We start from the raw sequence: 13,180 nt of genomic DNA, 5'->3' as shown, positions 1-13,180 counted from the left end.
CTCCCAGATCGGAGCAGATGGCAGATTGCTTGGAGGTCGGGATGCCCCTTGCAGAACACAGAGCAATACTGACACCCGAAAGAAGAAAAACAAAGTGGAGACACACATGCAAAAGCGGCTCCTGCTGGATGCTGGACCCCACAAGCCTAAAGGCTCTAGGGAAGATTTATGAAGGAAACGGAGCAAGTTCTACGCACCAGCTTTGAGTCCCCTGCCCTCCGCCCCTCGCCCACCCCAAATCAGAGAGGGACCACCTTTCGGAAGTTTGGCAGTGGGGCAGCTCTCAGAAAACGCGCGAGAGCAGCGTGCAAACTGAAGGCATCTTGGGTGACACAGGGTCCGGTCTCCCATCCGGCCTGTATGGAGAGGCCGTCTGAGCGGCGGGTGAGAGGCAGGACTGCGCGCCCGAGTGTCTGCTGGGGGCCAGGCAGGAAACGCAAACGAGCGTAGGAGAAAAGCAGCCAAAGGCCAACAGGGGAAGGGGAAGGCTCGGCTCAGGGTCCAGGAGGCAACGGGGCGGGGGTCTCGGTGAGGGCAGGCAGCACTGCTCCACGGCAGCCAAGGGTGGTGGGGCGCTGAGCGGGGGCATATGCGTCTGCCCCCCGCCGTGACACAATACCACGGACTGCGGTGGCTTACGCAAACAACAGACACTGATTTCTCACAGTTCTGGAGGCTAAGAGCCAAAGTGCTGGCAGATTTAGTTCCGGGTGAAGGCTCTCTTCCTGGCTTGCAGATGGCTGCCGCTCACGGTGTCCTCACGTGGCAGAGCGAGCGAGCGAGCAAACGCCAGCGCCTCCTCCTCTCCTCGTAAGGGCGCTAATCCCATCGTGTCGCCCTTAGGACTTCCTGTCAACCTCATTACCTCCCCCAACCCCCACTTCCAAATACCATCACGCTGGGGTTAGGGCTTCCACGCATGACTTTGGGGAGGACACACATGTGCAGTCCCTAACACGAGAGGACCAAGTCTCAGTTTTCCAGAGGAGCCTGATACGTGATTTGACACTGCTATTCTGAGGTTGGGGACACTTCAGTAAAAGTAAACAAAAACCAAAACTCCACTGGACTGGTCAGATAAAAGATCGGGGGTGGGGGCGGGGTGGGTTCATTCCACAGGCTCCAAGTTTTACCCCGAAACACGGGATGTGGCACTGAACACCCGGGGCTCCCCGTGCGCTGGCTGGGTAACCCTGGGGTCAGCGGGGGACCTCTCTGGGCCTCGCTCTGCTCAGCAGTTTTGAGTGGCACCTTACAAAATTGCCATTTTATCGGCAGGTTTATAGGGTGCCACCTAATAGGTTCTCAGGAAGACTGGGAAGATGAGTTCTAGTAGGGGACCCCTAAGCCGGTGCCTGTAGTCAGCAGTCAGCACATGGAGGGGGACCGGAGGCACCTTCCTTAGTAAACACGCCTACTTCTGTTCAGTGGCTAAAAGGGGCTTTTAGAATCCTGAGTCAGCATTTGAAAGAACCGAGGACGTCTGTCAAGCCTTATGAGAATAATTATCCTTTGTAGGGTTTATGCCCTTAACCAAGAGAGATTTGGGTTTTTCAAATCAGATATTCCTCAGGGCGAGATGTGAGCTGAGCGCCAGGCACGCACAAGCAGGAGATCATCGCAAGGAGACTTACCAGCAGCGACAAATCGGGCCGCTGCTCACCTTCTGTCTACCCCAAAATGAACCAATCTACACACTCCAACCCGGAATCCCCACCGCACTCACAAAAGACAGACATGGGCCGGGCAGCGTCCTCTGGACCCCGGGAAAGCCAAGGGGAGCAAGTGGTTTAATTCCGACCGGGGTCTAGGCTAGTGTTTCCGCGGAAGTCTGGCGTCAACATGGCGTCATCTGCCACAATCTCTGACTGAGATTCTTTGTGCTTTTCTGTTCTCTGTGCCAATTAGACACAGAAGGTTTCTCCCTCAGCTCTGATGAACATAACCGCACGGCCGAGCTCCCACAGCACACTGAGCTGCTCGGTGAACATACAGTTTCCATGATCCCGCAGGCCGCTGTTTGGTAAAAGCCCAATCAGAGAAACCCGGGCTGCCCACGGCAGGCAGGAGGGACGCCAGCTGGCCTGCGAGCAGTCTCTTCTCCTCAGACTGGGGCAGGCGGCCTGGCTTCGCACCAGGGTCTTAGGACCGCCTAACTTGGTTTTCACTGGGGAATTTAGCCCAAACTCACAGGACTCAGGGACAGGTTAATTTCCAATACATATCGCAGGCCAGGCAGCTGCCTTTAAAAGAATGGGAACTCCCCTCACGAACCATTACAGCACTTTCCAAACAGCGAGACTAAGCCCCAGCATCACCAGGGAATGAATGCAAAGTGTGGTTTTCCATAGCGAGCGTTCAGAGAAAAAGGTGGCTTGTGGGGCGCCTGGGTGGCTCTGTCAGTTGAGCGTCTGACTTTGGCTCAGGTCGTGGTCTCGTGGTTTAGGAGTTCGAGCCCCGGCATCAGGCTTTCTGCTGTCAGTGGGGAGCCTGCTTTGGATCCTCTGACCCCCTCTTTCTTCCCCTACCCCCCACTTGCACTCTCTCTCAAAAATATACCCTTAAAAAAATAAAAGAAAAAAAAGGTGCCTTTTACCAGATGCAGAATACAAATTTTGTCTTCTTACAAAAGCCCTGAAAAAAATCAGGAAAACATGAGCAAGCTGCAATCGAGAGGGGCAGCTGGCCAACGTCGGCCTGGTTGGAAGTTCAAGCTGGAAATGCCGGGAGGTGGGGCCCAAGGCAGACATAAACAGGGTAAGCCCATCTGAGGTCAGAGCATCACCGTTAATGAGGACAGACCCCTGGACCTTCAGTGGACTGTTCTCGAGAGCTACGCTGAAAAGAAACACTTATTTCACCCCAGCACGTCACACAGCCCCAACCAGCGCATCTCAACTAATGGGTCCCAATACCACTTTTGGGGATCCACAGGTTTGCCGTACAGAGGTTTACATCTTGAGTGTCCCTATGATGCTAACATTCTAGAAATGATACGATTATGTTCTATAGCATCTGAAGGCTCTAAAAAAACCAACTATTCCATCATCTCTGTTCCAGTTCTATGGTATAGCGGACTCCTCAGGGATCAAGTAGTGACACCAAGGGACAGCCACTTGCCCCAAGGTGCTGCATAGACATGTCCCCAGCAATGTGACCAGAGAAGAGTGCGGGGCATGGAGCTGGCCCCCAGACACACGGGCGCCACACGCAGCAAAGGAAGGAGTGTGCTCCAGGCCAACGCGAGCAAAGCTTCGGTTTCAAAACAACATCAGTATCTGTTGTGCTGACAGTTTTAAATTGTGATGATTTTGTAAGTGCTTGACACGTCAACAAACATCTTTCAATTCCTGTTCACCTTTACAAGAGATATAAGAATGAGAAATGTATACCTAATTTTTTAAGTTAGCTCACACTTAAAGTTATTTTCATATTAGTATTACTTAAGTCAGCAGCAGTGGGAGTCTGAGAATTTTCCTTTGCATCCATTACCCGCTGAAGCAACGGTGACAGGCTGATTTGGTTCTGGAAGATTCTGTGAGCTGCAGAGAAAATTACTCTCTGCTTTGATCGAAAGGTGGAAGGTAGAAAGCCACGCAGGCCTGCATTTATTTGCAAACCTCAGCTCAACAGCGCTCATCGGCTGACCCGCTGTCTTGAAGCCCTTTCAGAAGTGCACAGCGCCTCAGCTCATGCGGCTCGGGGAACAACACCTGGGCCCCGGTGTGTCAACGATGGCCACGCACTTCGCCTGCCAACCTCGGAGGAGGGGGAGGAGGAAGTGCTGGGCGGAGCGCCCACGTAAACAGTACTTACACAAAGAAGGGCATCAGCTGCACCAGTGTCTCCTTCTTGGGGCTGGCGGCAAACTCGGGGGCCACCTGGATGACCTTATTCATGACGCTGCGCAGGTAGTTCTGCAGCTGCTTCCTCCGCTCCTCCACAAACTTGGCATCCTGAGAAAATAGACACACAGGGCCGCTCAGGCGCTCACTCTTTCCTCTTCCGAAAACCACCCATAGAAGATACAGCGACCGGTCATCACCACCCAGACGGCTAAAGTCGACCTGAGCGACTGTCGCGAGGAAAGGGTGTACGTAAGGCTTCCCACGTGCGATCCTGTTGAATCAACAGGGAAAACGTTCGTGATATTATTACTAAGAGGGGGACAACAGATCCATGAAACCACCTACAGTGTGTTCCCATGAATAAATGAAGTCTTAGCAACTGTGTCTGTTGTTTACAGAGGACCTACAATGAGCCAAGGCGGTGAAGGGGCCAGGGGACCTAACAGTGAGCAAAGCCGGTCACTGCTGTGTTGCTGGTGGAGGTCACAGGCCAGTGTAGGACTCACAGATAAATCCAGGCACCACACAGGTCCAAGCTGCTTCCCAGAGACAGTGTTTGATTTACCATCATAGGAAGTTTCTAAAATATGAATCAGTCATGAATCAGTGATGAATCAGTCATCACTATTTAAGAAAGATTCTACTGATGGGGCACTTGGGTGGCTCAGCTGGTTCAGCGTCTGATTCCTGATTTTGGCCCGGGTCACGATCTCATGGTTTGTGAGATCAAGCCCCACGTCAGGCTCTGTGCTGACACGTGTCTGCTCGGGATCCTCTCTCCTCTCTCTGCCCCTCCCCCAATGGCACGTGCACATTCTCTCTCTCTCCAAATAAATAAGCACAAAAAAAAAAACGATTAAAAAAAGAAAGAAGAAAGATTGTATTGAGAAGTTCCATCTTCCCTTGAAAAACCAGGATACCGGGCAGCACGGGACCATGCCAGGCTGGGGGCTGTGCAGCATGGCTCGGGAGGCAGGCACAGGGCCCCAGGTCTATGCAGTCTCTACCCTCGGTGTTCTGGGGCTCCGTCCTCTGACCCTCCACCGTCGTGGCTGCTTGGCCCTCGGTGGCAGGGCTGGTGGCCCAAGCATGCCTGCCAAGAACTACAACTGGGTGACGGTCTGCCGTCCCAGGGTTGAAATCCTTAACGATATCGAAGCAAGGGGCCCCAGAGACTGTGTGGCCTGTCCTGCTCATGCGGATCTGCACCGGGGGGCCGTGGCTCATCACAAAGAAACCCTGGCCAGCGTGGGGGCAGGAGACTCCTTCTCTGTGAGAATGATGCTCTTCCTAGATGGAAGAACCACATGAGGTGAGTAAGGGAAGGGGAGAGAGAGGGCAGGGGGAGGAATGAGGTCATCCGACCTCACAAGAACATGAGAAGAGAGGGGACTATTCTCACGTGACAAATGAGGAAGTGGCAGCCTAAGAGGGTCTGGGTGAATTGTGCACGAGGTCCCACGGATGGAGCATGGCCCTCAGCCCCGCCCTCTGTCCTGTGCCAGCATGGAGGTGACCTCAAAGAGGGGCTCCGTCAACAGTCAGCTGAATGAGGCCGTGCCCAGGGGCACCCGATCCCGGTATGTGCCCGAATTTCGGGAGAAGAGTCCCCACAAGGCCCTGCCAAGGACCTTAGCACGGCAGGGGGATTCTTTTAGTGCTGCCCAATTTGGCAAATGAAAACACAGGATGCCTGGCGATATCTGAGTTTCAGATAAACAACGCATAATTTTTCAGTATTCATAACTCAATATTCAATAATTCATGATTCAATAATGTTTCAGTATTCAACTCTACGCCACACACTGGAACTAAGAAATTACTCACTGTTTATCTGAGATTCATATTTCTCCGGGGAATCCTGTATTTCACCTGGCAGCCCTTCCAGGACATGGGGTGGGAGGAAAGGTCACAGAGCTTCTGTGGCCGGCAGGCTCCCCGGATCCCTTCCAGGTCACAGCAAGGGGTTCCTGCCCAGGGCCACCCCCGCAAGCCGCCTCAGCACGGCCCTCCTCCAGAGGGTGAGAGCACTAAGGGCTGCCAAAGCCACTCCAAGTCCCGGCCCAGCGCGGCCCCAGACAGGGGCTCCAGGCTCCCGCGGCCTGGCGGGAGGCGCGCCGGGCCGGAGAGCAACAGCCGGTCATGGCACAAGCTGCAGCCACTTGTGCTGCGTTCCTGGTCTGATGGCCAGGTGCTGCTCTATGGCTTCTGAGTTTCGACCCATCGTTAGGCACTGAGATGCTCCTTCTGGGGAAGGGGGTTCACGTGGCCACGTAGTGCCAAACGGAGTCCATCGGGCCTAAGTTCTAAGGGCGCGAGAAGCCCACAGGCCCGCCTGAGAGGCTGTCAGAGGACCACCAAGGAGCCTGTGAGCCCCACAAGTCTCTCCGTTTTTGCAGCAGGGAATATTTAACACCCTCTCAAGCAAGAAGGGGAGATGGGGGAAGGCTCCCCACTCTGCCTATGGGGCTGGGCTGGGCAACAGGATCCTAGGGAGGCCAGAATGCTCAAAATGAAGGTGGGAGGAAGCTACCCAGGGGTGGAAAGTGTCTATTTTCCCTGGTCTCAGTGCCTCTTCTCACCAAGGTCCCAGGGACAGGAGTGACGTGGCGGAAAGATGATCACCCTGGAAGAATCCCAAATCCTTCCAAGAACTCATTGCTCCAGAGCGCCGGGCCCTGGAACCCTAACCAGCCCCTGAGAAAACCCGACGTGGCAGCACCGAACTTGACATGTGGGCAAGTTTTCCCTGAGCCATTCAGAGCAAGCGCGGGTATTTGCAGGATCTTTACTCACGCTGTGCACTGAGCTCTTTCCTTGGGCTTCACGCTCCCATCTGACGCTGGAGACGGAGGCTCAGAAAGAAAAAGGCACATGCCCGAGGGCTCAGAATCGGGAGACAGATGGGCAGGGTCCCAGGTCTCCAACCAGTGCACAGTGAGAGCCACCCCCAATCCAGAAGACATTCTCCAATTTATAGAAGAGAAACCTACGGGTCCTGCAAAACAAAGGCTTCCCTAAGACAGAACTCAGTTCAGAGAAATTCCACCTGTGGGGTCAGCTCTGGCTGAAGCCATGTATCGTGCAGAGGGAAGGAAGCCTGTCACCTCGGCGCTGGTGCCCGACTGCCAACCTCTACCAGGGACATCGCTTCCCTCGGGTCTCAATCTGCTTCATGAGTCCTCGCCCGTGATTTTGGCAGAGCCCCGTGGGGCAGGGAAGAGGGCAGAACCGTTCACGAAAGACCTTTTTTCCCGTGACTGTCCTTTCATTTTTACTTTTCTTTTTTTATTCTGGAAATCGCATAAAGCGGAGCAAATGGTACCACAAATCCCCATAACCCTTTATCTAATTAAGTCTTAGCCCTTTTCCGCGTTTGCCTCACCGTTGCTTTTGGTGAAGGTATCTTACAGAAAATGATAGCCACCGTGATACTTCACCACTAAGGGCTTTGGTACGATTTCAGAGCTAAGCAGTCCTGCCCTCGTTGGCCGGAAGCACAGACCCAGCATGTCTGCCGGCCTGCTCTCCCTGGTCCCCTGGCCTCCGTGGGCCCCTAGAAAACCATCCAAGAGACCGCACGGCAGGATGATCACACCAGATGACAGTCCCTCAGGAGGGGAGGGTGACCCACACTGCCATCTACGCTCAGGTGGCTAAACCAGTGGGAGCCTCAGGCTTCCCATCCATAAAATGGCGGCAAGGATGGGCCCACCTCATTCAGGACAACCCAGGCTAAGCCCCTGGTATCTTCTGGAGGCCGTGACTGATGCCGATCCACCAGCAACTTCTATGTGCATGAGGTGATGACCCATGCTCCTGATGCTTTAGGCCTTTCCCAAGCCGTCCTCTTGGCCTGGAATACCTTGACATTTAAGTCTCTACTCTTGTGCCCCCACCACTGAGAGACCCTCCAGGATACCCCTGCTAACGATGTCCTGTTCTCTGTTCTTCAAGGTCCTCACCACTGCTTCATCATGTGCCTCTAGCTTCCCCACCTTCCTTGAACGATCTACGTCCCAGGGAGGCAGGGCCATTACCTGTCTGGTTCCCCCCCCAGTATCACAGAGCCCAATGCAGTCTGTGGAGATCATGAGAAGCCCCATAAGCATTCACTGCAAGATAATAGAATAAACATAGGGGATGAATTCAGGGGCAGAGAAGCAGGCCACCAGGCAGAGTGGTTGGAAAGCTGCTGCCAAGTCCAAGGAGAGAGGACAAAGACCCCAGGGGGGGAGTGGTATGGAGGAAAGGAGGCTAGCCTCCAAATGCCCTCAGGCAGGGAGAAGACAGAAGGCCGGGAGCTGGTTCTTCAGAGACTCCACTTGTCACATGGGGGCGCCCTGGAGGAGATCACTGTCCTGTCAGAGCCTGTCCCCACAGGGTCGGTTCAGTGCTTAAGGGGACAGGACAAATTTCCATTCGTTGGTTGGGCTCCTGGGGCTGCAGTGTGAGAAGTGAAGGGAGGGGATGGAAGCCAGCTCAAGGAACCTGCCGGACTCCTCTGGGGGCCCCCTCCTGAGCTGTGGTGGCCCTGCTATTGTTTTGTGACCCTAGAGCCATTAGCAGTGCTGGGGCTCAGTCCTCGCCTCCGCCTCCGAAAAGAACACTCAGGGCTATCTTACTATGAGCATTTGCCTTCCTCCAGAAAGGTTAATTTCATTTTGAGTCTCGAGAAGACAAGGACACCATCACATCAAGAGCAGCAATTTTAAAAACGATGGCACACTGTAAACAAGACAATAAGCCACGCTTCCTAGAGCAAATGCTCAGCCCCCCCAGCCCCTCCACTTTCTGGCATGGTCTTCCCTGGGCTGGCCTTCTCAGCCAAATCCCCACCCCCACCCCCTGAGGGGACCCTGGGGCCACCCTTCCTGGGAGCTGCCTGCCAGGTGGGCAGAAGTGACTGTGCATTTCCAGAGTCCGTTTTTATTTTCATCGAAGAATGTCATGGCATTTTATAAAATAAATTGGAGGTCTGGTTCCATCAGGAGGAGTGAGCAGCTCAGGCCTTGTTGAGAAGCAGCTACTCCAGAGTCAGCTGATCTGACACTGTGTCACTGGCTGGAGAATTCCGGAACACCGATTAGACTCCCAAGGCGCCCAGCATGAGGATCCTCTGGCTAGGAGAGTCCCTCCCAGGCCCAATTCTGAGGGGACTGGCTCACCCAGCCCATTTCTTCTTCCTGGGAACAAGGAAGACAAGATTCCCAGTGTCCTTGTGGCGAGGTGGGAGCCACGGACCGGGCCTGGTGGATGCCACGTGAGGCAAGCACGTCCAGGGCTTGCCACAAAAAGGCAAGCACCCTGCGACCCTCCCCCCCTCTCGTCTTCCTCTGGGAGTGCGGAGGCCACGGGGGCAAGTGGCAGAACCACCTGCAGGAAGGAGGGCCACCGGAGCCACCCTCTCTGCACCAGGTGTGCCCTGAATGAGAGATTAACTTGGCTGCCCAAAGCCACAGAGTTCCAGATTTGCGCCACGTGCCGGGAGAGGCACTCGGGCCAATTCTGCGGATTCACGCATGACACGCTCACTGGTGTTCGGGGTATGCCTGCCTTTGTCCAAGGCGGCGTGCCTCGAAAGAATGTGCGCCGGTTAACACACGGGGCCCCTGCCCTCGAGGAGCGTCGAGGCTCCTGGGGAAGGAGACCAGGAGCGGGCAGACGAATACATCCCAGTGAGTGCTCCGGGAGAGATGGGTGTGGGCTGACAGGAGGAAAGAAGACAGACTGGCCCGGGTGGTGGGGGTGGGGGTGGTTACCACTCCCCCGGGGAGCGCCTCTTCCATAGGCGCTTTAATCCACAGAGGCCCGCGGAGACGGCGCTTTGGAGAGAGGAGGCGGAGGCAGAGGGCGAAGTCGGCTCACAACTCCTGCGCCTGCTTCCTGGGCCCGTGCGCATCCGTCTGCTCTCAGGCAGGGGGACAGAAAGGTGCCGGTCAGGGAACAGCCAGGACGGGCCAAGGGCCGCGGCGGGGACGGAGCCCAGATGCAGGAACAAGGCGGGGGGGCCGGCAGGGGCGGGCCAGGAGGTCAAGTTAGAGAACGTGGACTCTACCCTCGGGACCATGGGTGTTTCCAAGCAAGAGAGTGACCATCAGCTACTCCTTCCCTGAGACAGAAAAGCAATTCTGACTCTCAGACTTGACGAGCTCTGTTTGGTCTCTGTCACTGGGTTGTATCTCAGGGGTACTGAAAACCTGCCTTTCTGCTTTCACGTATGGGTCAGCCGGGAGGTGCAGACGCCGCCGATGGAGGCCGCAGGCCCAGGCCCGCCCTCCTGGGACACGGGGACAGGCCTCAGCGCCCCCGGCAGCAGGCACAGCTCACGGGCTGCAAAGCAGCAAGCTCTGCTGTGTTCCGGGTGCGATGCCTGAGCACTTGTTTCCAGGGAGACTGTTATGCAATCGCTAATTGGGAGGTGAGAAGAGAAAATTCACGCAATTGCCACTTTCAACACTTTCCATGGAGGCAACCGAGAGCAATGAATTGTCGCACACGATGGACCCCCGTACAGCTTCCTGAACGCCACCGAGCCCCTTGTGTAAGCTTCTGACCGGGTATCTTTAGCGAAGCTACAGGAAGCATCTCTACTTGATTAACTCAGGGAAATAATAAGGGTGCAAACTTGGAAAAGGTAACTGTGCTTCTCATCTTCACGCTGAGAACGGGCTCCAAGCGGCCACGGCGGGGGGTGGGGGAGGGTGTCCCGAGGATCACACCCGGGCTGAACAGCCGGATGAGTGACCTGGCTGGTTCAAAGAGGCCTCGCTTAGGCTGTTTCCCAGGTGCTCCTGCGCTGGAATGCAGAAGCAAAGAGGGGAAGGAGAAGGCTTCATCTGGAGAGTTCGGGCAGGGGAGGGAGAGAAAGCCTGCGATGTGTCTCTAAGGTGTCCCTGGGGAGGACTCCGTGCCCTCAGTCTCCACAGACACCCACAAATTCAGGAGTCAGAGTCACTGCCCTTCTGAAGGGACAAGGGGAGCAACATCCTGGTGAGTATAATTACTTCACCCCAGCAGCTCAAGCCCAGCATCAATCACCAAGCAAGTAGTCAGTGATGGGCCAGGAAGGACAGAGCAATCCAAGAGACAGGCGTAACCCTACGGACGTCACAGTCTCCCTCTCCGACAGCCCATGGCCAGGAGATGCTCTACACATCGTTCATACATCCAAGCAGCCGGCAGGCACCAGACACTGGACTCCCTTCGCCAGCCGCGCTCCCTAGACGCCAGGCTGCACCAGGGCCTGTGGGGAGAAGATGCCAGAAGAGGCCACCATGAAAGCTCCCCGAGAGATGCAACCTAGAATCCCTTTGTTCTTCTAATGTTTCCAGGAGGCCGATGGGCCCAGCGCTGAGCTGGGGGCCCACGAGACTCATGACAAGTCACAGCACCAGCGCTCGGGCCCAGTGGTGGACAACAGGCAGGCATTTCATTAACAAAACTGTGGCAAAACAGAAGAGCTTCTAGGGGAAGGTGGCGTTTCCTTCTAGCCAGCCTGATGTGGGAGAGGGTTTGGGAAGCAAAAGGCACTCTGGGCCTTGGTCTGGGGAGGTGAGTGGGATTTCCATAGATGGAGGCAGGAAGGAGGCCCAGGGATGAGGGCCCAGGGGCGAGGGGAGCCTCCCAAGGGGGAGGCAGGGGTGAGGCCCAGGGGCCAGGGGAGCCTCCCGAGGGGGAGGGAGGAGGAGACCTGAGGATGAGGGTCTGGGGGAGGTGGTAAGCAGGACTGAGGAAGCTGGGTGGAGGCGTGGACAGACTGAAGCAGGGCTGGAGCTGGGCTGTGGGGAGAGTCCCAGGTTAAGGCCGGAAGTCACTGAGGTGTGAAGGAGACAACAGGTGCACATGGGGGCTGGGGAACTCGGCAGGGGAGAGGAAGGCGGGGACGGTTTGATGCTCCCACCTCACAGGGACCACTCTGAGAGCTTTCCATGAATTTACCCCTTACTCCTGGCTGCCTCCTGTAGGGCTGGGACCACCACCCCACCTCACGGCTGGGGAGACGGAGGCACAGAGAGGTGAACGCCTGCTAGGCTCACAAAGAGTCCGGCCGGAACTGGGATTGAACCTGGACGGGCGGGGGGGGGGGGGGGGGAGCTGCGGAGCACACCCACCAGGTCATGCGGCCCCAGAGTGCCTCTTGAGTGCGGTGGGCTGAGAATGGGCCGGTCGTGGAACGTCAAGGGCAGACCCTAAACCCCTCTCGGCCTCCAGGATAAACATCCCAGTGACTGGGCAGAGGTGCTTCCGCGTCCCGTGCGAGGAGTCACCTCAAGCTCCACTCCCGTCCACTTCCTGGGCAGGAACCTCCAGGGGCTCCCCGGGGCCTCCAAGGTCAACCTCAAGGTCCCTCTCACGGCACCAAAGGCCCTCTGTCACCCAGCTGCCACGGGCCTGTCGGCCGCCCCCTCTCACCTGGGCAGGGCTCTGGTCCCACACGCCAGGAAGAGGCTGTTGCCTCCCAACTCAAGCTCTGTTGTCTAACGTAAGCGCTTCCCCCAACCCCCTGGGACAGCTGGTTGCCGCCTTTTGGCCACAGCCCCCGGACCCAAGCGCACAGTGGCCTCATGTCACTCCACACGGAAGTCTCTCCTGTCGGCCAGGAGCTTCTCCAGGACACGGAATGGTTTGCTCACTGCCGTCTCCATCTGCGGTACCGAGCACCAGGCATGGCTCTTGGCAGACGAGGGGCCAGAGCACCTCCTGCCCCACCCAACGCCCCCCATCTAGAATATCCCCATGTCCTCATTGCAGCACCAAGGCCACCAGGCCCCAGCTCCTCCCATCTTCCTGGGTCCCATGTCCGCCTACTCCCTTCACTATTGGGGAACGCATGGACTCCACCCACTCTCATTACTGGGGAACCTCCCAGAACACGCCAAGCCTGCTTCTGTCTCTGAGCCTTTGCACTTGCTGCTTCCGTCTGGATGCCCTCCATCCAGATACCTGCATGGCTCCTGTCAGCATCTCCCCATCTCTTCCCAAAGTCCCTTATGCTCAAGTAAGAGGCCCTCTTATCCACTCTGGCGCCTTCCCTACCCCTTTATTTTTGTGCGGTGATGACAATAATGTCTCCGGTGCCTGGTGACAGTATCTGGCATCCAGCAGGTGCTTGGTAAGTGTGGACTGACCAGACTCTGCTGAACCTTTTGATGCATGTGCCGCTCCCTCCAAGGCCCCTTCGGCTCCTCCCCGGCTGGAGAGTTAGGCACGGAGAAGCTAAGGAGTCGGCCTGAGCTCGCGGAGCTAGTGGGTGAGCGGTCTGGAGGTGGAACGCCCGCCCAAGTCACGGCTCGGTGTAGAGCCCACACCACAACCACTGAGCTGGGGCT

General features: G+C 56.3%; 1 protein-coding gene across 2 annotated transcripts in view; it reads right to left on the bottom strand.

The window, feature by feature from the left end:
* The window catches only part of SNX29 (sorting nexin 29), a 493,130-nt gene that overhangs the window by 39,192 nt on the left and 440,758 nt on the right, over positions 1-13,180 (bottom strand). For both annotated transcript variants that reach the window (XM_049638266.1, XM_049638267.1), the window contains exon 20: positions 3,817-3,956. In XM_049638266.1, the coding sequence (XP_049494223.1) occupies positions 3,817-3,956 (140 nt within the window). The remainder of the gene's footprint in view (positions 1-3,816; positions 3,957-13,180) is intronic.

The sequence above is a fragment of the Panthera uncia genome, chromosome E3 (assembly GCF_023721935.1).
Source record: "Panthera uncia isolate 11264 chromosome E3, Puncia_PCG_1.0, whole genome shotgun sequence".
In the NCBI taxonomy this organism is placed as follows: Eukaryota; Metazoa; Chordata; class Mammalia; order Carnivora; family Felidae; genus Panthera; species Panthera uncia.
The sequence above is the reverse complement of the archived record's forward strand: the minus strand, read 5'-3'. Positions and strand labels throughout refer to the sequence as shown.